The following is a 25,996-nucleotide window of genomic DNA, read 5'->3' as shown; positions in this document are numbered from 1 at the left end:
ACCCAGTCTTGAAGTGTTGGGTCAAGTTATTTTGTCATCGTTTATTACTTTACAAATTCCAGCGATCCAAATACTGTGAGCGTGAAATATAATATAGAAGTGACAATGAAAGCGTACAAACATACTGATATCGGGACTGTAGTCAACGGCCCAGAAAGTCCCAGCGCTAATGAAATAACGGCTGCTACGCCACTAGGAACGGCAACCTACTTGGAGGTTTGCGCGAAGATCCCTCAAGTTACTACAGCTACTGCCAACGACATAAATAACCAGTTCTTTGGTAAGTTATTTTCCCAATGATCTTGTAAGTTCCGCAAGGAGAACTGTTGATTACTTCAACAGTCTGCTTGGCAAAGTTACTTGCCTTTTAGGCATTCTTCTGTCCACTTTTATATCAGATCTTCGGTTTTGTTCTATTAAAACCAGTGATTTGATTTTACCTCTTGAGATCAGATATTTTTACCTCCATTACAGTAAAATATTTACTATACCCATTGTTTTCTTCCTAAGGAAAGTTCTTTGTTATATCCTTACCATTTCTTACTTATTTTCCTTACAATCAGTTCTTTGTTCTGACAACTGGTTCTTTGTTGTTTCTTTTTCAGTCAGAGTTTTGTTCTTAGCATCAACTGTCATTTTCCTTTCAACGAGTCCTAAAACCAGTTCTTTTTTACAGATATTTCATGGTTCTTACAGCCAGTTCTTTGTTTACTACTTTACATTCAGTTCTTTGCTATTTCCCATGTAATAATCTTTTCTTCATCAACCAATTTTCCGTTAAGTTATAAATCAGATTGTAAGTTTTTTGTTTAATCTTTTTTTTTAATAAGTTGTCTCCCTTTCAAAATGTGTTTATTGATGAGTTGTCTCCCTTACAGCAACAATCAGTTCATTCGTGAATTGCATATCCCCCTTACAGCCAGTGATGGAATACTTTCAGAAGTCCGCAAGACTTTTTAAGTGGCATTAATCTGCCTTTATTGTAGGGATAATACACGGATTGTTAGTGACCGAGACCGAAGGTCGAGGTCACAAACATATCTCAAGGGCTTCTGCAGACGTTAATACACAAAACAAACGTGTATTGTCGCTATTCTTGCATAAAAAAACATTACATGACGACTTTATGTATTGTTTTCATATGTGATGACTTAACGATTCCGGTACATTTTTTATTTACCATTCTGTTGTTCTTGGAAACGGTAAACATGTTTTAAATATCCGTTCCCGGGGCCCAGAAATAAACAACACTATCAAAAGTACATCCTGAATATAAACGATTATAACTGTTATAAACGATTTTTTATCTCTCGTCATTACAAACGTAAAATTACGAATAATTTTTTATATCACTTCACAATTTGGTGGACTCGAGCACAATTTCAAGAAAAATAACTTTACATTCGAGTTATATTGAGTACGGACACAGTTGGAGTACGGACGAGTACGAACATATGTCAAGCTTCCAACCTGTTTATATAAATTCATCGAGAGATTAGATAAAAACATACCGACTGATACTTACCAAAATCATAGATATGATTCCTAAAAACAAAGGATCGCACAGGTTACACGCGACTCTAACATTCATGGTTGTCTACAAAATCTGAATCGACGCCGAGTTCTAAAAGGGGAGTAAACAAGGGAAGAAACGAGTACTAACATTGTTGGGGGCAGCGCATTTGGCGTTAGTTACTGATACAGCAAAACATTCTATGGTTTAGATTGCATTTTTTATTCTTCAAGAAGAGGTTTTTATGAATGCAACAAGACGCAGATACCAGATGTCAATCTGCGCAGAAATACATATACGTCCCTGGGAAAGCATTTCAAAAATAAAATCGGGTATTAGAGATTTTCAACTTACTTCGACGCGGACTGCGGACAGCGGACTGCGTACTTACAGTAGGGGTTTTCTCAAAATATTTAAAGGTTCGCAAGAACCTAGATACCTATGGTATATATGTTTCTTTTACCTATATGTGTAGTTACTTTTGCCTTCTCAATTAGTGTATTGTGATATAAGTATCTGCTAATACAATACATACGTTTGAAAATATATGGATAGTAAACAGGCTACATTTAACACTCGTAATCGCAATTTTTAGATGTCATACTCTATTACATGTCACATTTAAACGAGTCGGCTACATACATGTCTACATGTAGGATGCCTCTAAATTCAGCTTAATACCGGTACTCTGTCGCATTTTACTTGCTTTTAGCATGTTCTTCAAATATCCGTATGCTTTAACATTTTGTTTTGATATTGAGACATTTCTTCTGCGCGACGCTAACGACTTCGAACCCCCAGTGCAACGATAATACTTCATCTTAATATGTTCATGCATTAAAAAAGTCAACTTGAAACGTGGATTTGAAGATAACGGCGATTCCTATAAAAAAAAAACACCAGTTTGGGTTTAATTTGTGTCCGTCCATACGTTTCCTAGACTTGTATTTCCTAGCAACAACATAAAAAAAAGCAGTACAAAATATTATTGTAAAAAAGAATGATACATTTTGAATAAAACAAATGTCCGTTTAATTTTTGTTGCATAGTACGTTGTATAAATACCGTGTTCTCTTAGAATTTCTGTACTGAAAAAGTCATTGTTTTTTCATTAATTTTGATAACTGTAGAATGTTACATAAAACCATGAGAAGTTTAATGAAATATCTTAAATGATTTAGTTCAACACTTTGTCAAAACATACGGGAAGTTCTCAAACATGCATCTTTTATCCCTGTCGAAACGAGATCCGATATTTTACCTTAATTTAGCGGCAACATCCTGAATTAGTTATGTATCAGCATGTTTGAAAATTAAAAAGAAAGAATATCCACTTCATATTAACATAATCTGATATCAGATTTTGAAAAATGATCAAGACAAGCTCGATCTTGATTACTGAGATCACGCCAAGACTGAATTCCTAGGCTTCTGTTTTCAAAACATTTTGGGTCTCAGTTGAGTTTGATAATGAAACATTGTCATTGATATCAATATTGCATGTTAAAATTTAAGATTTAAATTCATGACTATTTTTAAGTGGCTATTCAGTATGGATTGTCAGTCTCAACTGGAATATAATCTTTAAGTATCATCAAAACTAGCTGTCATCTTTTCAATCTAAAACCCAACTGAGACCGAAAATTGTTTTGTAAAGAAAGGGCCTGAGAAGCGTTCAAGGACAAAATTCCGATCATATTCCAAAAATGTTTCATGGCCAGTAAATGCATAGAATTGTCAACGAGATTATATTTTTGAATTAGTCAACTCCTATGACGACATTTGAGCAATTCTGTGTGGTCATTTAATACAACAAGCTTTGAAGTCGAGGCTAGCCTTTTATCATTATTTACAAAGCCTTTTTAGTCGAACACATGCAAAAAAGGGGTATGTGTAGATACTTGTCTTCAGGGAACTTGAACAAAGTTTTAAACTCATGAAAACTCAAGGTCTATATTGTTTTAAAAATTAGCCATCACGTATATCATTGTAGGGTGACCGGGAATACTGAATGAATTCAGTATCGTATAAAGCTGAATTTGTAGGGTTTGAAATGGTTAAGAATATAATAATACCACGCGTGGCATATTTTACCGCGATGTATTACAATGTCACGTATCGTACTGTGCATATTCAAAATTGTGCGTCGTACAATAGCATTTCAGCGTCGCGCGTGCTATAATACGAGCCAATGCTCCATATACACTATATACATATTTGATACCAAAAATGTTGTTGTGATCCCCTACCGTAAGGGCCGGTGAACCTCTTGCGGCGCAGAGGAAGAGTGTCTTTCTCCTCACTAGAAGGTCATTGGTTCAAATTCTGGTTTATAGGGTATGTTGATCGTTGAATCAACAGCCGTTTTCACTGCTAGCGATTACTAGCTAGAACCTCACGAAATTGACAGCAAGCATATAAATAAGTTGCAGCACTTCAAATAAAAAAGAAGTTTGCGATACAGATCCTCTAGCTTCTTGTTCATAAATACGGTAGTCGAAAGATTTGAATATACATTAATCAAAAAGCGATATAAAAGGTAAAAGGGTGAACAATTTTGAAAATGCCCCCACACTGTTAAGAAAATATATTGGTAATTCATATACAATAAAACGGATATTGATAAATCTTATAGCTGTCTTTTCTCAGATATTTTAAATGAAAACAGTATTACGGCATTAGAACCGGATGCTAAATATGCAACTGTTCATTTATACATAACTTCCTCATATACAGTTTGAGAAAACCACTATAGTAAGTCCGTAGTCCGTGGTCCGCAGTACGCATCTGGTAAGCTGAAAATCTCTATTAACAGCACGTGAATTGCCTAGTTTGCACACGATTTTCTCCCGTAAATACATGGGCGGATCAAGTGAAAAAAGTAGTTTTTTATGCTAGAATGTCTTTTCTAGCATAAAACTGCTATTATTGTCACTTTTCGAGGGTGTTTTAACAAGAGAGAAAACGTGTGTTAACAGAGATTCTCGCGCTCACGTGCTGTTATAACACCTATTTATATATGCGCGTTTCGTGGCAAAGCGTAAACGTATTACGTCCCAAAAACGGATAATACAAAAGGAAATGATGTCAACGTGAAAAAACAACGTGGAAATTTCATGACGTTGAGCGACAATTTATTCGTTTATCTGGTTTTTATGTGTTTTATGCTAGAACAGCGTTAGGGCATGTTCTTTTCGTGTTATAACATCTTCAGAATCCCTCGGGAGTCGTTGATACCCTCGCCCTAAAGGGGTCGGGTACCAACCAATCCCTCGGGATTCTGCAGCTGTTATAACACGAAAAAACATGCGTTATTCCTTCATTCTAGCATAAAACCGCTGTTCATGTGAAAATTTAATGACGTTGAGTAACATTGTATCCAATTATCAGTTTTAATGCGTTTTATGCTAGAATAGCATTAGCTTATGTTTATTTCGTGTTATAACATCTGCAGAATCCCTCGGGATACGTTGGTGCCCGAGCCCGTTATTCTGCAGATGTTATAACACGAAAAAACATGCGTAATCCCTACACTGAAATAGGAAAGGTCACCGTGACGTCCCGCAGTGTTTTACATCGTTTGTAGACTTTTGAAAAAAGAAGTACAAAAAGCGTATCAATTTAGGGACAACACACTTTTTTTGTGTATTAACGTTTGCAGAAGCTCGCGGGAATGTTTGTGACCGAGACCGCTATTCTTGCATAAAAATCATTACACGACGACTAAATGTATTGTTTTCATATATGATGACTTTACGATTCAGTTACAATTCTTTATTACCATTCTGTTGTTCTTGGAAAAGGTAAACATGTTTTAAATAACCATAACCATGGCCCAGGAATCAATTTTACCAAAAGCACTTACTGAAGGCTTCTAAACGATTTTGTATTATTTACAAACATGACATTACCTATAGTTTTTCATATAACTTAAACATTTGGTAAACAGGAGTAAACTTTCAAGAATGATAAGTTTACATTGGAGTTATTTTGAGTACGAACACATTTCGAGTAAGAATGATTACGAATGTAGTGACAAGCTATAAAGTATTGGAGAAATTAGATAAAAACATACCGGCTGATACTTACCAAAATCATTAATATGATTCCGAAAAACAGATTTTTACACGCGCTTCTTAGACATTCACGGTTATCTACAAAAACTGACTCGACATGGACTTCTAAAGGGGAGTGAATAAGGGGAGAACAGAACATGAACGTTGTTGGGGTGCATTCAGTTGCGTTGGTAACTGATGCAACAAAACATTCTGTGGTTTAGATTGCATCTTTTATCTTACAAGAAGCGGTCAATATGAAAAAAACAAAACGCAGATACCACATGTCAATTTGCGCAGAAATACATATACAGCCCGGGGAAAGCATTTCAAAAATAAAAATCATGAATAAACACCACGTGAATTGCCTTGTTTGCACTTGATTTTCTACATGGGCGGATCCAGTGAAAAAAGTAGTTTTATGCAAGAATGATTACTTTAAGGTTCTGCAAAAGTCAGTTGACCTTTATTTACCTGATAAATGAGTTTCTCTTGAAAACGTCGTATTGTTAGATGAAAGATTTTATGTTACGACTGACAAATGTCGAATAATGTTTTGCAGAGAACGGAATTTCTCCGATGGCTTTTATGCCACACTCTTGCACGGCGGCCGCTGATATTGCCAACCAGGACTTTCAAGCCAATATAGAAGCAAAGACTGTGTGGGCTAACCTAAATGACGCATTTGGGTATGTCAGTTATATTGAATTTCGTGTGGAAGTCACACCTAGGGAATCTTTAACGAATGTGGTAATTTTGAGTAATGGGGATCCATGAAAAATACCCCGTAGTCAAAGCACAAAAGGATGTAGGTGAAACGTAGCATTTAAACACACTCTTGCATATTTTGGATCGTACGACAAAATTCATAGAACTCCGCTAAAGAGTAAGACCCATATTTTAAAACATGTGAAAAGCTTTGTTCAGTAGAGTCGTTGTTACTTATTACATACATATTTCAGACTCTCAGTTTAAGCGGTCGTTTATAGAAATGTTAAATGACAAAGGCCTTTCATTTGTTCGTCCGTATGTACAGCTTTGTAAATCAGAACATTAGACATGTTAGATCATGTTCCGCTTTGGCTCTGGCCGATTCATTTAATTTTTTTGTATGTCAGTTTGTTTATAGTCGCCACCAATAGCCCATACGAATGAAGAAAACTCTAATTACAAAAAAACCTCTTTAGTTCTTGAGTATGCCAGGTGTAAATCACCCATACACAGGACTCTTAGCCAAATGTTAGTAATATTTAGTCGGAGGAGCGGTTGCTCTAACTCAAGACCCTTTGTTTCGTTGTTAGACAGTACGTGTTCATCAGTACGACAGGTAAAATGTACATACCAGGTCTCTAGGTCCAGGAACAAGGTCAGACTTTCCGGGGCTTTGAACACATTCGTTTGCTCATACTAAATTTCAAGTGTGTCGTGGTTTGAAACTTGATGCACAATATAGGAGCGGACAAGCAGTTTACCAAGTAAAGCAAATAAGTTGTATGCCGTGTGCCCATGTTCAAGTGCCGGTTTGATCGCGTATTCACTTCACCCTGTACCGGTGACGTTTCTGCTGTTCATTTTAAGGCTTCGTGTACATGTAAGTTTAGTTGCATGAAAAACAAGTAATACAGGCAGACAAGTCTTTGTAAGGAACGGATACCTATATAGAAAGGCAGATGGTTTCTTTTTAATAATGTGAATCTCTTAAGTTAATGAACCTCTCCTCAGCAACGACCTCTGTATAATAAACATTCTTCCAAGCGGTGTGAGCTCTGTAGAAAGTGCATTTTATTTTAATCGGTTAATATGTACTAGTTTGTTTAAAACATATCTTGTAAAAATACATTTCTCATTACATCAGAAAAGTATTAAAACGTTTACAGGTGCGGTGCTGCAGGGACGGGTGCTGCTGCAGACAAAGGGCTAGCCGAGTATTTTGCCTCAGATGTGTTCATATTCAAATATGCGGAAACAACACCCGCTGTTGCTAACAGCCATCTTATGTCTCCGAATTGTGTCAGGTAAGATAGCAAGTTTGTTTGATTTGTCATGCGGCGACTTTCAAGATTTTGATGATAAAAGAAGATAAGGTAAGAACATGTATCCGGGTGGAACAACAGACTCAACGTAGTCAGCTAAATGGTTTCATCACGTGTGATTCAAAGTCAATTACCTTAAGCACTCGGCCATGGAGGCCCCTCAACCACGGAGGACCCTAAAACAAGTTAATATTAGTTAATAGTATAAACAGTTATGTTTCAGAAATACTGTGGTTAACGACCTGCTCCAGTCCTACCTTTTAACCTTGAATTATTGAAAAAGCATGAAAATCCTGACTATGAACAGTACGTGACGCCTGTCAAAACAGTGTCTATTTTATATAAAATTCTATATGAAATACCAGTGGTTTTGCGTTCTAAAGTGTGTCACGTGGCCGTTAACTGTTACGTTTTGTAAGCATGGGTTGCATACACACAATTTGAATAGCCGCGGAGCAGGGCGTTAAGATTTCTATCCGTCCACGTGCCAGAAATCCCGATCGTAAATATAACTTATTGACATTATAGAAAGATAAATAAATAGAATGAACGGGAAAACAAACATCTAAATCCTGTTATATACAGTTGAAATCGTATCATTATATCGCTTCTCCCAAAACTGATTTTCTGGGAAGAATTTGGAAATCCTGTCACATTTTCCTCTAGATTTTCACATTTTACTCCGTTCAAGTCATATTCGACATATTGCAACAATTTAAAATTGTAGAATTAATTGATTTCTATGATATTGTGTGTACAGCTTTGATTTCCAGGATGCAGTGAGTACTGATTTTATATCCAGCATGTAGTATGTAATTGACTGATTTTCAGGATATACTGTGTATTGGTCTAATTATTGAGATGCAGTGAGTACTGGTTTGATTTACAGGATGCAGTAAGAATTGATTTGATTTACAGGATGGAGTGAGTACTAGTGTGTTTTACAGGATGGAGTGAGTACTGGTTTGATTTACAGGATGCAGTGAGTACTGGTGTGATTTACAGGTTGCAGTGAGGACTGATGTGATTTACAGGATGCAGTGAGTAGTGTTGTGATTTACATGATGCAGTGAGTACTGGCATGAATTACATGATGCAGCGAGTACTGGTTTGATTTACAGGAGACAGTGAGTACTGGTTTGATTTATAGGATACAGCGAGTACTAGTGCGATGAAATACTAAACTCCGTTCTTGTTCGAAAACAAGTTCATGATTAGTACATTTCCAGTATGTGAATCGTGAAAGAACACCCTCATAGTTATAGAAAAACGATCTTATTTTATACAGTACTCACTGTATACTTGAAATCACACCAGTACTCACTGTATCCTGTAAATCACACCAGTACTCAATGCATCATGTAAATCAAACCAGTACTCACTGCATCCTGCAAATCACACCAGTACTCTCTGCATTCTGCAAATCAGACCAGTTCTCACGGTATCCTGTAAATCACACTAGTACTCACTGCATCATGTAAATCACACCAGTACTCACTGCATCCTGCAAATCACACCAGTACTCACTGAATCCTGTAAGTCACACAAGTACTCACTGTATCCTGTAAATCACACGAGTACTCACTGTCTCCTGCAGAGTACACAAGTACTCACTATATCCTGTTTATCAACCAGTACTCACTGTATCCTGCAAATCACTCCAGTACTCACTGTATGCTGTAAATCACACCAGTATTCACTGCATCCTGTAATTCACACCAGTACTCATTGCATCCTGTAAATCACACCAGTATTCACTGCATCCTGTAATTCACACCAGTACTCATTGCATCCTGTAAATCACACCAGTACTCACTGCATCCTGTAAATCAAACCAGTACTCACTGCATCCTGTTAATCACACCAGTACTCACTGCATAATGTAAATTACTCCAGTACTCACTGCATCCTGAAAATCAAACCAGTACTCAGTGCATCTTGTAAATCAATCCAGTACTCACTGCATCCTGTAAATCACTCCAGTACTTACTGCATCCTGTAAATCAAACCAGTACTCACTGCATCCTGTTAATCACACCAGTACTCACTGCATCCTGTTAATCATACCAGTACTCACGGCATCACGTAAATCACGCCAGTACTCACTGCATCCTGTTAATCACAACAGTGCTCACTGCATAATGTAAATCACATCAGTAATCGCTGCATTATGCAGATCACACCAGTACTCACTGCATGGTGCAAACCACACCAATACTCACTGCATCGTGTAAACCAGACCAGTACTCACTCAATCCTTTAAATCACATCAGTACACACTGCATCCTCTTTATCACATCAGTACTCACTGCATCATGTAAAACACACCAGTACTCATTGCATCCTGTTTATCACACCAGTCCTCAATGCATCCTGTAAATCACACCAGTACTCAATGCATCCTGTAAATCACACCAGTACTCACTGCATCTTATAAATCAAACCAGTACTCACTGCATCTTATAAATCAAACCAGTACTCACTGCATCCTGTTAATCACACCAGTACTCACTCTATCCTGTAAATCAAACCAGTACTTACTGCATCATGTAGATCTTACCAGTACTCACTGACTCTCAATAATCAGGCCAATACACAGTATATCCTGAAAATCAGTCAATTACACACTAGATGCTGGATATAAAATCAGTACTCACTTTATCCTGCAAATCACACCAGTACTCACTGTATCCTGTAAATCAAACCAGTACTCACTGTTTCTTGTTAATCACACCAGTGCTCACTGCATCCTGTAATTCACACCAGTACTCAATCCATCCTTTAAATCAACTGTATCATGTAAATCATGCCAGTACTCACTGCATCCTGTAAATCACATCAGTACTCTCTGCATCCTGGAAATCACACCAGTACTCACTGCATCCTGTAAATCACACCAGTACTCACTGTATCCTGTATATCACTCCAGTACTCACTGCATCATGTCAATCACACAAGATCTCACTGCATCCTGCAAATTACACCAGTACTCACTGGATCCTGGAAATCACAACAGTACTCACTGCATCCTGTAAATCACACCAGTACTCACTGTATCCTGTAATTCACACCAGCACTCACTGTCACTTGTAAATCACACCAGTACTTACTGCATCCTGTAATTCACACCAGCACTCACTGTCTCTTGTAAATCACACCAGTACTCACTGCATTCTGCAATTCACACTAGTACTCACTGCATCCTGTAAATCACAACAATACTCTCTGTTTCCTGTAAATCACACCAGTATTTACTGTATCCTACAAGTCAGACCAGTACTCACTTCATCTTGTAAATCAAACAAGTACTCACTGCATCATGTAAATAACGCCAGTACTCACTGCATCAAGTTAATCATGCCAGTACTCACTCCATCCTTTAAATCACATCAGTTTTCACTGCATCCTGCAAAACACACCAGTACTCACTGCATCATGTAAATCACACCAGTACTTTTTGCATCCTGTTTATCACACCAGTACTTACTGCATCTTGGAAATAAAACCAGTACTCACTGCATCATGTAAATCACGCCAGTACTCACTGCATCATGTAAATCACACCAGTATTCACTGCATCATGTAAATCACATCAGTACTCACTGCATCTTGCAAACCACACCAGTACTCACTGCATCCTGCAAACCACACCAAGACTCATTGCATCCTGTAAATCAAACCAGTACTCACTGCATCCTTTAAATCACATCAGTACTCACTGCATACTGATTAATCACATCAATACTCACTGCATCATGTAAATCGCACCAGTACTTATTACATCCTGTTTATCACACCAGTACTCACTGCATCGTGTAAATCAAACCAGCGCTCACTCCATCCTGTAAATCAAACAAGTACTTTCTGTATCCTGTAAATCAAACCAGTACTCACTGCATCTAAATAACCAGACCAATACACACTACATGTATATCCTGAAAATCACAGTCAATTACACACTATATGCTGGATACAAAATCACTACTCACTGTTTCCTGTTAATCACACCAGTACTTAATATATCCTGTAAATCACACCAGTACTCAGTGTCTCCTGTAAATCACATCAGTACTTACTGCAGCCTGCAATTCACACCAGTACTCATTGCATCCTTTAAATCACACCAGAACTCACTTCATCCTGCAAATCACACCAGTACTCACTGTTTCCTGTAAATCACACCAATATTTACTGTATCATGCAAATCACACCAGTACTCACTGTCTCCTGTTAATCAAACCAGTGCTCGCTGCATCATGGAAATCATGCCTGTACTCACTGCATCATGTAAATCACATCAGTACTCACGGCATCCTGTAAAGCACACCAGTACTCACTGCATCCTGTAAATCAAACCAGTACTCACTGCGTCTTGTAAATCATGCCAGTTCTCACTGCTTCATGTAAGTCACATCAGTACTGACTGCATCCTGTTAATCACACCAGTCCTCACTTCATCCTGTAAATCACATCAATACTTACTGCATCCTGGAAACCACACCAATACTAACTGCATCCTGTAAATCACGCCAGTACTCACTGCTTCATGTAAGACACATCAGTACTGACTGCATCCTGTTAATCACACCAGTCCTCACTTCATCCTGTAAATCACACCAATACTTACTGCATCCTGGAAACCACACCAATACTAACTGCATCCTGTAAATCACGCCAGTACTCACTGCAACATGTAAATCACACCAGTACTCACTGCATCCTGTAAATCACCACAGTCTCACTGCATCATGTAAAACACACCAGTACTCACTGCATCCTGCAAACACACCAGTACTCGCTGCATCCTTCAAACCACACCAACACTCACTGAATCATGTAAATCACGCCAGTACTCATAGCAACATGTAAATCACATCAGTACTCACTGCATCCTGTAAATCACACCAGTACTCACTGCATCATGTTTATCACACCAGTACTAACTGCATCATGTAAATCACACCAGTACTCACTGCATCCAGTTTATCACACCAGTTCTCATTACATCCTGTAAATCACACCAGTATTCACTGCATCCTGTAAATTAAACCAGTACTCGCTCCATCATGTAAATCACACCAGTACTGACTGCATCATATAGATCAAACCAGTACTCACTGCATCTTGTAAATCTCACTAGTACTCACTCCATCCTGTAAATCAAACCATTACTTACTACATCCTGTAAATCAAACCAGTACTCACTGCATCTCAATAATTAGACCAATGCACAGTATATCCTGAAAATCAGTCAATTACACACTACATGCTGGATATAAAATCAGTACTCACTGCATCCTGGAAATCAAATCTGTACACACAATATCACAGTAATCAATCCAATACTCAGTGCACTCTACAAACCAAACCAATTGCATTGCTCCCCGGAAATCAAACCAGTACACAATACATCTTAGATTACAATCTCGAGTTTACTGCGTCCTAGAAATCAAACTAGTATCACTGCATTCTGGAAATGAAACCAGTACTTACTCTATCCTTGAAACATCACACCAGTATCCTGCAAAAACACTAGTACTTGCAGCATTCTTGAAACCAAACCAGTACTCGCTGCATCCTTGAGCTCAAACCAGTATTAACTGCATCCTGGAAATTAAACCAGTACTCACTGCAGTCTTGAAATCAAACCAGTACTCGCTGCATCCTGGAAATCAAACTAGTACTCAATGCATCCTGGAAATCATACCAGCACTCACGCAGTCTGGAAATGAAACCAGTACTCACTCTATCCTGGAAATCAAACCAGTACTCACTGCAATTTTGGAAATCAAACCAGTACCCACTGCATTCTTGAAATCAAACCAGTACTCACTGCATTCTGTAAACCAAACCAGTTCTCACTGTATCCTGGAAATCAAACAAGTACTCACTGCAGTCTAGAAATCAAATCAGTACTCACTGCATCCTCAAAATCAATTCAGTACTTACTCCATCCATGAAATCAGACCAGTACTCACTGCAATCTGGAAAACAAACCAGTGGTCACTAAAGACTGAATAACAGCATCTTAAAAATCAAGCAGTACTTACTGCATCATGGAAATCAAACCAATACTCCTTGAAATCAAACCCGTACTCTCTTCATTCTGGAAATTAAACCAGTACTTACTTCAACCTGGAAATAAAACCAGTACTTACGGCATCCTGGAAATCAAACCAGTACTTACTGCATTCTCGAATTCATACCAGTACTCACTGCCGTCTGGAAATCAATCCACTACTCACTGTATTCTGGAAATCAAAACCGTACTCACTGCATCCTGGAAATCAAAACCGTACTCACTGCATCCTGGAAATCAAACCAGTAATAACTGCATCCTCGAAATCAAACCAATACTAACCGCATCCTTGAAATCAAACCAATACTAACTGCATCCTGGAAATCAAATCTGTACTCACTGCATCCTGGAATTCAAACCAATACATACTGAGTCTTCAAAATCTAACTAGTACTCACTGCATGTTTTAAATTAAAGCAGTACTCACTGCATACTGGAAATCAAACTAGTAAGCACTACATTTTGCAAATTCAACCAACACTCACTGCATCTTCGAAATCAAACCTGTACTTACTGCGTCCTGGAAATCAAACCAATACTCACTGCGTCCTAGAAATAAAACAAACCAAAATCTACCATCTCCTAGGAGACAAGCCGACAACATTGCATGTTGGAAATCAATGAAATAATCACTGCATCTTGGAAATTAAACTGGTATTTGTTGATTCATGAAAATCAAGCCAGTAATCAATGAAACTAAGAAGCGAACCCAGCTCTAATCGCATCCTGGAAATCAAGCCAGCAATTGCCCTTTTGGAAATAGAACTAGTAGTCAATGCTTCCAAAACCTTAAACCAGTAATAATTAGACTTTGAAGACATTGTAGTTTCATTTCTAATTTTATATCTGTTTCGATATTTGTATTAGGTGTTAGTTTTACTACCGTATATTTTAATTTCCTAAGGAATTTCTGTTTGTGTTGTATATAGTTTATACTTTAAAAGGTACTTTTTGAAAATTTCATTTCCTTTTGTGTCTGTTTTTTTTTATTTCTCTTCCAATTGTGTTTTTTTTGTATATGTATCAAATTTACTATGTATAATGAGTTCAATTTCGACGACTTTGTTTTTAAAATTTGACTTGATAATTTTTATCACTGAATCTACAGATCCATAACATTTCCGCTAGTGTCCTATGCCAGACTTAAAGCTGCGGATATTGTAGATACTATCTTCACATGCAAACTAGACCCTTGTACATCAGGAGGTGACAATAAATGTTTTGTGAGTATATTATCTATGTTATATTTATTATATTAGCTAAGTAGTTGTACTTGAAGTCTTCAAAAGATGAAGTTAGTGCAAAGATAAACATTCAACGATAAGAAAGATTTTTGACATTAAAAACTGAGACCGACATTGGACATTCCAATATGAGAGATCGACATTGACTGCCGAATCAGGAACAACATTGGATATCCGAATCGAGAACGACATAAGACGTCCGAATGGAAAGCGACATCGGGCATTCTAATCGAGAACGACATTGGATGTCCGGATCGAGAACGACATCGGTCATTCTAATCGAAAACGACATCGGACATTCTAATCCAGAACGACATTGGACATTCTAATCCAGAACGACATTGGATGTCCGAATTGAGAGCGACATTATAAGACGTCCGAATCGAAAGCGACATCTGACATTCTAATCGAGAACGACATTGGATGTTCGAATCGAGAACGACATCGGTCATTCTAATCGAAAACGACATCGGACATTTTAATCGTGAACGACATTGGATGTCCGAATCGAGAATAAAATTGGATGTCCGAATTGAGAGCGATATTTGATGTCCGAACAGAGAGCGACATATGATGTCCGAATCGAGAAAGACATTGATGTCCGAATCGAGAAACATTGGATGTCCGAATCGTGGGTGACATTGGATGTCCGAATAGAGAACGCCATTTGATGTCCGAATCGAGAACGACATTGGACGCCCGAAAGGAAAGCGACATCGGACATTTTAATCGAGAAAGACAGTGATGTCCGAATCGAGAAACATTGGATGTCCGAATCGAGAGTGACATTGGATGTCCGAATAAAGAACGTCATTTGATGTCCGAATCGAGAACGGCATCGGGCATTCTAACCGAGAACTACATTGGACATTCTAATCGAGAACGACATTGTGTGTCCGAACCGAGAACAAAATGTCCGAATTGAGAGCGACATTTGATGTCGAACAGAGAACGACCTATGATGTCCGAATCGAGAAAGACATTGGATGTCCGAATCGAGAAACATTGGATGTCCGAATCGAAAGTGACATTGGATGTGCGAATAGAGAACAAAATTGAATGTCCGAATTGGATGTCCGACATTAAATCTCCGAATCGAGAATGACATTGGACATCTGAATCGAGAACGATTTTGGACATTAAAATCGATAATTACAGTGGCCATTAAAACCCAGAACGACATTAGACATTCAAACTGGAATCGAATTGGACATTCAAACGAGGACGGAATTGGACATTCAGACCTAGAACGATATTTAATATTATTAGTAACAGTATGATGCCGATATATTTAAAGCTCATCTTAGCACACAATGTTCATGATCACTCACAGACCGTCTTCAGTTCGTCCGTCTAAGATTTTTACATTTTCTTCCAACGACATGAAACCGTTAGTTTGAGATGATAAACTTAACTTGGATGTTTTTGGATAGTTATGCACATAGGGGCCATCAAATTAGAAAATATAAACATCTTGGAACATAGCCATCACCTTAACCGCTAGTTTAAGAGTGACCCATTACCAGAATTGTTGAAAATATTGCTGTTCGAGCATTGTAACTTTTCCCTGTGTATAATATATATAAAATATAACATAAGTATAAACTTTCAGTATGTTCTTGCCTTATACTAAAAGCAAATATATCAAGACTGATCGGACTATTTCTATTTGTCAGAAGCATAGTCACCAGAGGGCGTGGTTACTTTTCCTGTGTGTATATTGTAGAAATTAAAAAGAAAAACCTTGCCAGATTTTAAGACAAATTTAAAGAAGTCTTTTTGAATGACCCTATACGAAGGGTGTTTTAACTATTCAGAATTTAAAAAAAAGCAAACAAGAAAACAACAAAATGGTCACTAAAAGAAATCTTTGTTAAAACGCTGGTTAGATCTTAAAATAGTTTCTTGGGCGAAACTCTACCAAGTTTATCCGAACTATTCTGATTCGTAAAAAGCATGGAGACCACATGTTCATTCTCTTTTATAGTAAATAGCTTTTTGTCATAAAATGCTGGCAGATTTTACAATAATTTTACACACATTTTCTTTTGGTGACCTTTTACAAAATTTGTTCTAATCACTTTTAAAAAATCTTCCAACGGCATCTCACCCCTAACTGTTCGTCCGATGTTAAAATAATGTTCTTTGAGCGACCATCTAGTACATTGTATATTCATATGTTCGAACATGTCAAAAATCATAGCGGTTGTAAATGAATAAATCTTCAATCGCAATCACCTCCAGAATTGCCAGTTTTGTTCTTGAGACTAAGAATTGATAATATTTATTTTACTCTATACTTTAGTCAGTTTGTTTTTCTATATAAAGGCTGATAAAGCTGGAGGAAGCAATAACTACCCGACTTGCCCACCACCCTCAGGAAGAAAAAGGCGAGAAACTATCAAAGTTGGTCCAGAGATACCCTCAGAAGTGTCCGTTCGCGTGAAAGTCATGATGCCAGGTATGTTTTTGTTTTGTTCGTTTCTGTTCGTATGTTTATATCGTCTTGTCTTAACTCCCATTCTAATGATCATCCCCATTTTTATGCCCCTCCCCACACTTTATGCCCCCCCCCCCCCCTTCCCCATTTCGTATTTATCCCCCTTCACCCTCTTCCCATTTAAACGATCAAAATGTACGTGTAGATGGATATTTAATGGCTATTTGAATCAATCCATCTACTGTTGTAGATCTTTACACTACAATTTCTTCTTAATGTTGGCTTACTTTGCGATGTGTGGCTTTATCTGTGTTTGCGTAAAGCCTCTAAACAGACTAATTTTACCATTTAATTTCTGACGAAGGTTCCCTGTACCGCTTTTAAATTACTGAGAAGATTAGAATCAAACGTTTATATCATCATCCATAGAGCCAGTATTTATCAATCCAGTGATAGTTATAGTGTCGTCAGATATGCCTATTTCACAATCAAGCGCATCGAAACTTTCAAGCGCACTTCTGCCAAATGTAGAACTTTAATTTTTATATAAAAAGCTATTATGTTTTTCTTTAACTTTCCATGCACCACTGGCAGGATTTTCATAAAATAAGAATAAATGTTAACCTCGTCATGATGACATACAGAGCGCACATATTTATCGTCGATTAATTCTTAACTGTGCTTTTTGAAAAAAAAAACAAATCGCTTGTAAGTCTACCCTTTTCTATGAATATTCAAACACGCCGAATGTTAGTATAACTGTATGTTTAGGTATACATTCTAACATAGCTTGATTTGATTGCAAGTTAGATAAAGAAAATGTCAAGCTATGTGTTTTCTGTGACAAACAACGAATGGCGCACGGACTGACAGAAAGTAATATGACGTTAATTATGAAGTCAAATTGCTGCATGACGTCCGGTTCATTACTATTCGGGTAAAAGAAAGAAACCCAATACTTTATCAAAATGTTTCAATGAGCATATGTAAGAATGAAAAATATCAATGATTTCTTGTGTTTTACCATCTAATTTACCACGATCATCGTTCAGATACCTGGATATTTAACTACCCAGGCCAACGCTTTCATGGTTCAACTGACGTATCTGAACGCTGAACCGTGATAAATCAGAATAACAAAACCTCGATTGCCTTAATAATTTTGTAAATATAAAACAGCAACGTCGTGTTTTCAGCCGGTATTGGCACCTTTAATCCAAAACCAGCACTCTGGCTACGCCCTATAGCCATTAAATATTTAAGCCTGTTAGTAATCAACACAGGACGCCAATTTCTCTTCCCTGACCAAGGATCATTAACTTGTACTATTTGTACTGTTTTAGGAGCGAACAGGACCAGCACAGATAAGTTTGACGGCTGTTTCGAGAAGAAGACTTTTATTGGCCTCACATCTGTAAGTACGACCTTTGCTGGTCTCTGTTTTGTAAATAAGGCCCGTTATAAGCCACACCTCTGTAATTGCGACCTTATTTGCATACCTCTGTAGGTTAAACTGGTTTTCTTGAACACACTATTGGCATATCTCTGTAAGTATAACTGGTTTACTTCAGCACGCTGTTGGCATACTTATATTATTCATGACCAAAGGAGGAATATTCTGTTTGTAAACTTATATCATTCAAGACTAAAGCTGGAATATTCCATGTGTATACTTATATCACTCACGACCAAAGCTGGAATATTCCATGTGTAAACTTATATCACTCACGACCAAATACTGAATATTCCATGTGTAATGTAGAAGGAATTTCTCATGCGTAAACCTGTAACACTCACGACCAAAGCTAGAATTCTGTGTGTAAACTTGTATCACTCACGACCATAGGTGAAATATTCCCATGTTTAAAGTTGGATACGATCATGCGTAAAGTGATATTTCCTTTGATTAAAAGAGTGATGTAAGCACGTAACACATGCAGCAGACTGTTCTAAAACTGATAATGAACAGAAATTGCTTACATATCTCCATATTGTTCGATGACTTAGCTAAATAGCATTACGGACAAGTTGAAAGAAAAAAAAAAACAAAACATCAGTATGCCGATAAAATGCCAACACCAGAAGTGAACAGTTATATCACGCGAGATCTTTATTCCCACTCTTTACGTTCCATTTATACACATGTCCATTTTCTTGTTAAAATGTTAATATGAGAGTATATTATTTCTTCACTATTTTATTTCAGGGATTGGTGGCACTGCTGACAGCTGTACTCATTGCTGCTATCTTCCTTTCCGTAAAACTGAGTACATCTCCCCCAGAATCATCAACTGATTCTATGACCGGCATACAAAACAAAGGGTATTACTAAATACAGACTGGCTCAAAGACGAAGATACATAATTATATTATGATTGATTTCAAGTCGATGTTTGAAAACCGAAGAATCAATATACTGTGCCCTTTTGGTCACATGCGTCATCGTGTCATCATTTCCTGAACTTGATATAAATTTTCTCTGCATTTTTATACTTTTCTTGTTTACACATATCTCGGATATATAGCATTTTACATATTTGATATTTTACAGAATCTTAAATCTGTTTCCTTCACAGATATAATCTGAGTAAAATGTTTGAATTTTTCAAAGACGTCTATTACTTTTAAGCTTAGAAGGTATAAGAACATGTGTGGGAAATATATTTTTATATAAAAAAGTAAACATTTCTTTTCTTTGAAAAGTCCTTGTACTTGATTATATACATATCTGTCGTGTTTTTTTTCTGTTGTTTAGCTTTATGCATCTATTGTTTAGCTTTATGCATATATCTACAAATGTAGCTTTTAGCCTTTATCTATATGCCATGTAAGATAATAAATAAAAATGTTTAGAAAAGGAGTGTTTTATATGCCCTACAACGCTGTAAAAGCATGCTTCTTGGTATATCTATACCAACTATTTTTGTCAACAAAATAATTAATAATACAGTCAGGAGAGAGAAAGAGAGAGCGAGAGCGAGAGAGAGAGAGAGAGAGAGAGTGTGCGTGTGTGTGTGTGTGTGTGTGTGTGTGTGTGTGTTCAAACTCGGTGTGTCAAACTCGGTGTGTCAAAAGTTGATTACAAACCCGAGTGCTTTCGGCTTTTCAAGGTTAGCATAAATCAAAACAATTATGGTTAATATTCCGCCTTTATAGTTCGATATTATAAATACCAGTATATATGTAAAAAAAACCTTTGTGAGGTGTCATTTGACACCCACTTTTAGCAAATCAAATAAAGTGTCTACATGAACGCATACATATACAAATATGAACTCTCTTATTACAATTTCTCTACCAAACAGTTGGTTGACAGTCAATGATTCAGCTTTGCGTAGAAAGTTTACCGTTAAGACCACCTATTCCGTAACAATCTAAGAGTGTTTCTTTGATTTTTCTTAAAATATAAGATGAAACAATTTCTATACACTATTTCAAGAAGACTTAATTTCAAAATACCTTAATTAGTATGATATTTTTCATTTCTGCTATGTTGCCGGACACCAACATTTTATAAATTACAGTTCTTCGATGTTATAAACCTTTCAGAATATCTAAGCATTAAAGCAGCATTTCAATATAAAAATTTTTTTTTTAAATGTTTATGGGACAGAATTTTACATAGGAAAAATACGTTATGGCCCGAAATTAGTTTTAAAAAAGATACTACTAAAGTATCTAAAATCACTTTAAGCCGTCGCCTCGGGAACCCCGGTAGACTGTCTACCATTGAGAATAAACTAAAATTAATCTTACATCAGATAACTGAAAATCACAAAAAAATGATGTTTTATGGAGTTATCGTAATCACATTTAGGCACCGCGCCGTAGCGTTTGTCCCTTCTTTCAAGGACTGCCTAACTGAAGCAGACAACTGAGATATGATGAACGAAATTCATCTATGAAATGATTTTGAATTTGAAGTCATACGTTGGTACACATTTTTATTCTTTATTTAATTCACATTGCACATTTATATTATATATATTATACACATTTTAGCATATAAGTATAGTTAAACGACGACTTAATTTTCTCATTAGCCAATCATAGATCGGAACTTCATTAAGAAAGTTCGTGCAATTTTTTTTTTCTGTAACGTTGATGAAACTATAAACTACGCCTTATTTCTCTATGATAAGAAATATTCAACCCGGGAGATGTACATTCCAACGCAAGTCAAGTCTCAACGACACGTGTTGCAAAACATCAACAACACACTATACGGTGTCTCAACAATTATGTTTCTGTGTCGCTTCATACGTCTACAATATGACATCAATTTCTTGATTTTAAACGAACATCAGCAACTGACATGGTCAGATAACTTTCCCTGTCACCCATTGATCTCATAGTATATCAACAGCTGGTTTATATTTCATCCAGTCAGATCAATTATACCACAATTTAAAGAAATGAACATATTCTTTAAAACTAAACATAAGGCACAATGTTTTCCGACATTTATACGTGTAGACATTATGAGATGTTTGATTGTGGTCAGTAGTGATCCTACAATCATTATTGTACACGTAGTTTAAAATGAAGCCCTAGATATTCTTTATAATGTTACGAAGTCTAACAGAATACGTTGCAAACTTTAAACGATGGCACAATCATATGTTACCAGCTCTCGTCGATCGTTTTGAGTATTTATACAGATCTGCAACGAAACTCATAAATAAAGTATTACATTTATCATTATGTTACCTTGACAGAATTCAAATCTTAAATGTGTCTTTTTGTTTGACACAGCATCAGATGCCATAATAATGAATACATGCCATTTTTAAGGTAACATGTAACCTATGACCTTGACAGCGTATATTAACCCTTTCGCTGCCACACTATAAATTCAAAATTGCCAATGACGTTCACGACGTCGTCTAAATATAACCGTAATATTTTCGAACGTTGACGTTTCTAATATTAGCACGACGTTGCATTAATTGAGTAGTAATTGCTAATTGGGAGTATGTAAATATATAAAAACGCGTGTTTCAGATATGATATTTTACTGAACTTTTTATCATTCTTTTGAAATACAAGTGCATAATTCTCATTTTAAAACAGATGGTAAGGGCGAGTTTATAGAAATTCTATTTTAGCTCGATTTGGATAAAGTTTCAAGCTTATTTGAATCACTTTCGGGTCGGCTACCTTGAAAAACAAATACTGGTGCCATATAAGAAGGCGTGGTCGTAACACGTGGGACTGACTACTGACTACCCCAGGTTGAGCAGCCGGCACTTAAACCATTAGACTATAAGGCACCCTCCCCACCCTCATCCCCCCTCCCCCTCACACCCCCAACTACGTCAGAGCTAAGAATAAATCTCAATAGCCAATATAAAGTTTTACTTAATAGCAGTGAACATGTCGTGAGATATACAAACATATGTTTAACAATAAAAAGGGAAGTGAATTTTTACATCCAACATCTCGAGCAACTTTGTTAAAAACGCTTATTTATTCCTCATATTAACGTGGTATACCATCAAAATCATAAGTGAAATAGAAAAAAAATAAATAGAAAAAGTGGAAACTCTACAGGGAACTAAACACAACAAAAACGAAAATGTTGCAGGGCCTGTTCATGGACGGTAGTGGAAACGCATGCTACCGTCCACGCTCTCTAGCCCCGGGTCGAGCAGAACTTAACACATGTTAAATGTACAAGGGAAAAAAGAAAGAAAAAAAAACGAGAAAAAAAAAAATAAGAAAACTCAATGGATAACCCTGTGAACGAAAACCATTCTTAGCATAATCAGTGATGTTTTCATTGTCGCTGTAAACGAGTACACCCAATAATTCAGTTTATACATGTACAAAATTTTTCTGCTATACCTTAAAATTTCATTCACTTCTTTGATTGAAAATTCTATGCCAGAACTAATGATGCTAGGAACGGACGGAAGTGCCGTTGATGCAACCCCAACGTTGCCATGAAATTATGGTGTGAACTGCCATTGAAAAGGGATTCGGTGCCGTACGTAAACAAATACGTTTGCAAAAGTACTATGTTATCATGATTAGTTTTGGATTAGAGTGTATAATTTAAAACATATATTTAAGGGACTCTTGCTTAAGCAAAAATGGTAGCTTTATAAAAATGGTTGCATTTTATTTCTTGTACACTCTCAGGTTCAATTATATGCAACTACATTAAAAAATGAAACAGTTTATCTATATATGTATAAAAAGTGCAGGGCATTCGTAAGTTGACAACACCGCATCACAGTTCGATGAACAACTAATAATATAAGAACAGGCTAGGAAATTGAAATGTCATTTGTTTCACGTGTATTTCATATTGCTATATTACAAAGCACAAAACAAATGCAAAAGTACAAAACCTTACACAGGTTGGACGAATTAGTGCTTATATAAACAACATTCATTTCGGCCCTACCAAAACGAAAGATATAATTTTTCTTTTGCAAATTTGCATAACATATGTAATTTATGTAATGAATTAGGATTACCTAAGATGGGAAAGAGACATGATAAATACTAAAATGCCTTGTAGTGCATACTCGCCTCATTTAAAATATGTTCTGTGCTGTTAAGCTAAAATACGCTTAATTTGATTATGCAGGCGTGAAAATATGTCCGATTAACTTGCTCATATCCTTTCCGCAGCCTTAACGAACTAAAACGTATTAGCGTCTGATGGCCCTTTCACGCTTCCGTAGAAACAACATTTATTACACGAAACTTATTTTGAAAAAATTTCTGAAATGTCTAGGTCTGCAGCTCTCAAATACGGTTATATCTTACATCTGAGGCATATACTGACACTCTCAGACAACATCAAAAATGACATTTTGAGCGATTTGATGAAGTTCCAAAATTATCAATGTACCCTTGGTCCATTACGGACTCCTGTGGGATTTCTGTTTATCCAGAGCTCAAATATTTTTTCACAGATTAAAAGCTGACATGCTGTACTAAAGCCCAGGTAATTTCAATTCGTAATAAAGTGCTGAAAAATAAAAAAAAATAAAAGAAGTTCACGCGCATACATTTAGACGGGGTGACCCCTGCGCGTGACCCCTGACTATCTACGAATCAAAATGCGGCTTTCGTTTTCAAGTTTAGCTTTTCTACTTTCATTTTATTTACTTCCGGAAAAAGCTGAAGGTCGAGTGACGTCATTTTCTGTGTTGTCAAAAACATACATATGCCTGGCGAGATTGCATAAATATGTGCTGGCCGTCCTAAGGTTATGAAGCATTTATGGAAATTTGTCTTCCTTAATTATTATTTTCTAAGTAAGGTCGGGACCTGGAAAGTTATTACAAACATTATGTTGTTGGTCTGCGTGCAAGTACACATGCAGTTTATTGGTTGTTCTGACTGAACTCCTAGCTTAGCCAGTTTGTCTGCCTCTTCATTGCCTGCAAGTCCACAATGGGATGGAATCCACTTAGGCATGGGATGAGAAAAAAAATCAGTAAAAAGTTAGTGTTAGAAATTAAGAAGGGGAAGAAGGATAGCAGGTTGTGTTTATATGTGTATGTGGGTGGGGGAGGGGTGTGGAGGAGAGTGGTTGGGACGGGGATTGAGGGAGTATGAGAGATACTTACAATCCGGATAAGATATAAGTAAATGTGAGAAATGTAAAAAAAATAAACAGAAAAGTGTACATGTAGCGGGATGAGTAGCACATGGAGGTGGGGGGCGGATGCAGGATACTGAAATATATGTATGAGATATAGAATATAAATAAGTGTTAGGGAATGTGAGGTATGTAAAGGGGGTTTCGCGAGGTAGATGAACGATTGGTAAGCGTTCGAAACGGGGGTAGGTGTTAGACTTGTGGATATGTTCGATACCTGTATTAAAAAAGCTAAATTGAGCAGTGCGCCATAAAACTTTGAACTATTAATCAACCGCTTCGAGAGATATGATGACTATAGGGGTAGTAGATACAGTTAAATTAAAAAGCTTGCTATTAAACTTAAACCAGCACTGTTACAATTTTTGACCACAGTGATCATAACATGCGATGTGCCTGACCCAAACTGTCGAATCTATGCCCCATAACAAGACCAAATATTATGTGAAATTGAGAAGCTTCCCAAAACACTTATGCCGACACTATTAAAATATTTGCCCCAATGACCTTGACCTCTAAGATATTTGACCCTAAATAACCAGATATCTAGCCCTTTCCTATACCTTTACGTGAAGTTTGAGGATGATAGGGACAGTGATTAAAAAGATATAGTGAAAATGATAAGCGTGCAATAAAACTTTAGTGCAACGGCGGAACAGACGGGAACCCCGATGCCGATGCCGACGAAAGGTTGAGTACAATAATCAAGGTAAAAATGACAAAGGGGAGAAAAATAGATGATGACAGCGCAGTGTCAGGTTATATAAACATTGCAAGCTTAAATATATGACGCTAATGCAAACAAATATTTATTACAAAACTTAGCATCTAACGTGCAAAGTCTGAACTAAGCAGAGGGGGCGCATTTAAAGGTTTTAAATACAGACGCTGATACGAATAATCAAGCTTCCCCAGTAAAACTTTATCAATGATGTCTTATGACAGAACAAAGACTTTAGACATATATTCGCTTAATTACGATCGAATGTCGACGTGTTTTGACAATGCCTC

General features: G+C 36.9%; 1 protein-coding gene across 1 annotated transcript in view; it reads left to right on the top strand.

The window, feature by feature from the left end:
* Positions 1–20,217, top strand: part of LOC123540679 (uncharacterized) — a 37,387-nt gene extending 17,170 nt beyond the window's left edge. The window contains exons 7-13 of the mRNA XM_045325900.2: positions 63–280; positions 6,131–6,257; positions 7,446–7,583; positions 14,789–14,903; positions 17,253–17,385; positions 18,708–18,778; positions 19,571–20,217. Coding sequence (XP_045181835.2) covers positions 63–280; positions 6,131–6,257; positions 7,446–7,583; positions 14,789–14,903; positions 17,253–17,385; positions 18,708–18,778; positions 19,571–19,696 — 928 coding nt within the window. The 3' untranslated portion in view covers positions 19,697–20,217. The remainder of the gene's footprint in view (positions 1–62; positions 281–6,130; positions 6,258–7,445; positions 7,584–14,788; positions 14,904–17,252; positions 17,386–18,707; positions 18,779–19,570) is intronic.
* The last annotated feature ends 5,779 nt before the right edge of the window (positions 20,218–25,996 follow it).

This window comes from Mercenaria mercenaria, chromosome 16, assembly GCF_021730395.1.
Source record: "Mercenaria mercenaria strain notata chromosome 16, MADL_Memer_1, whole genome shotgun sequence".
Taxonomy (NCBI): domain Eukaryota; kingdom Metazoa; phylum Mollusca; class Bivalvia; order Venerida; family Veneridae; genus Mercenaria; species Mercenaria mercenaria.
Note: the sequence above shows the minus strand (reverse complement) of the source record. Positions and strands in the feature narration are given on the sequence as shown.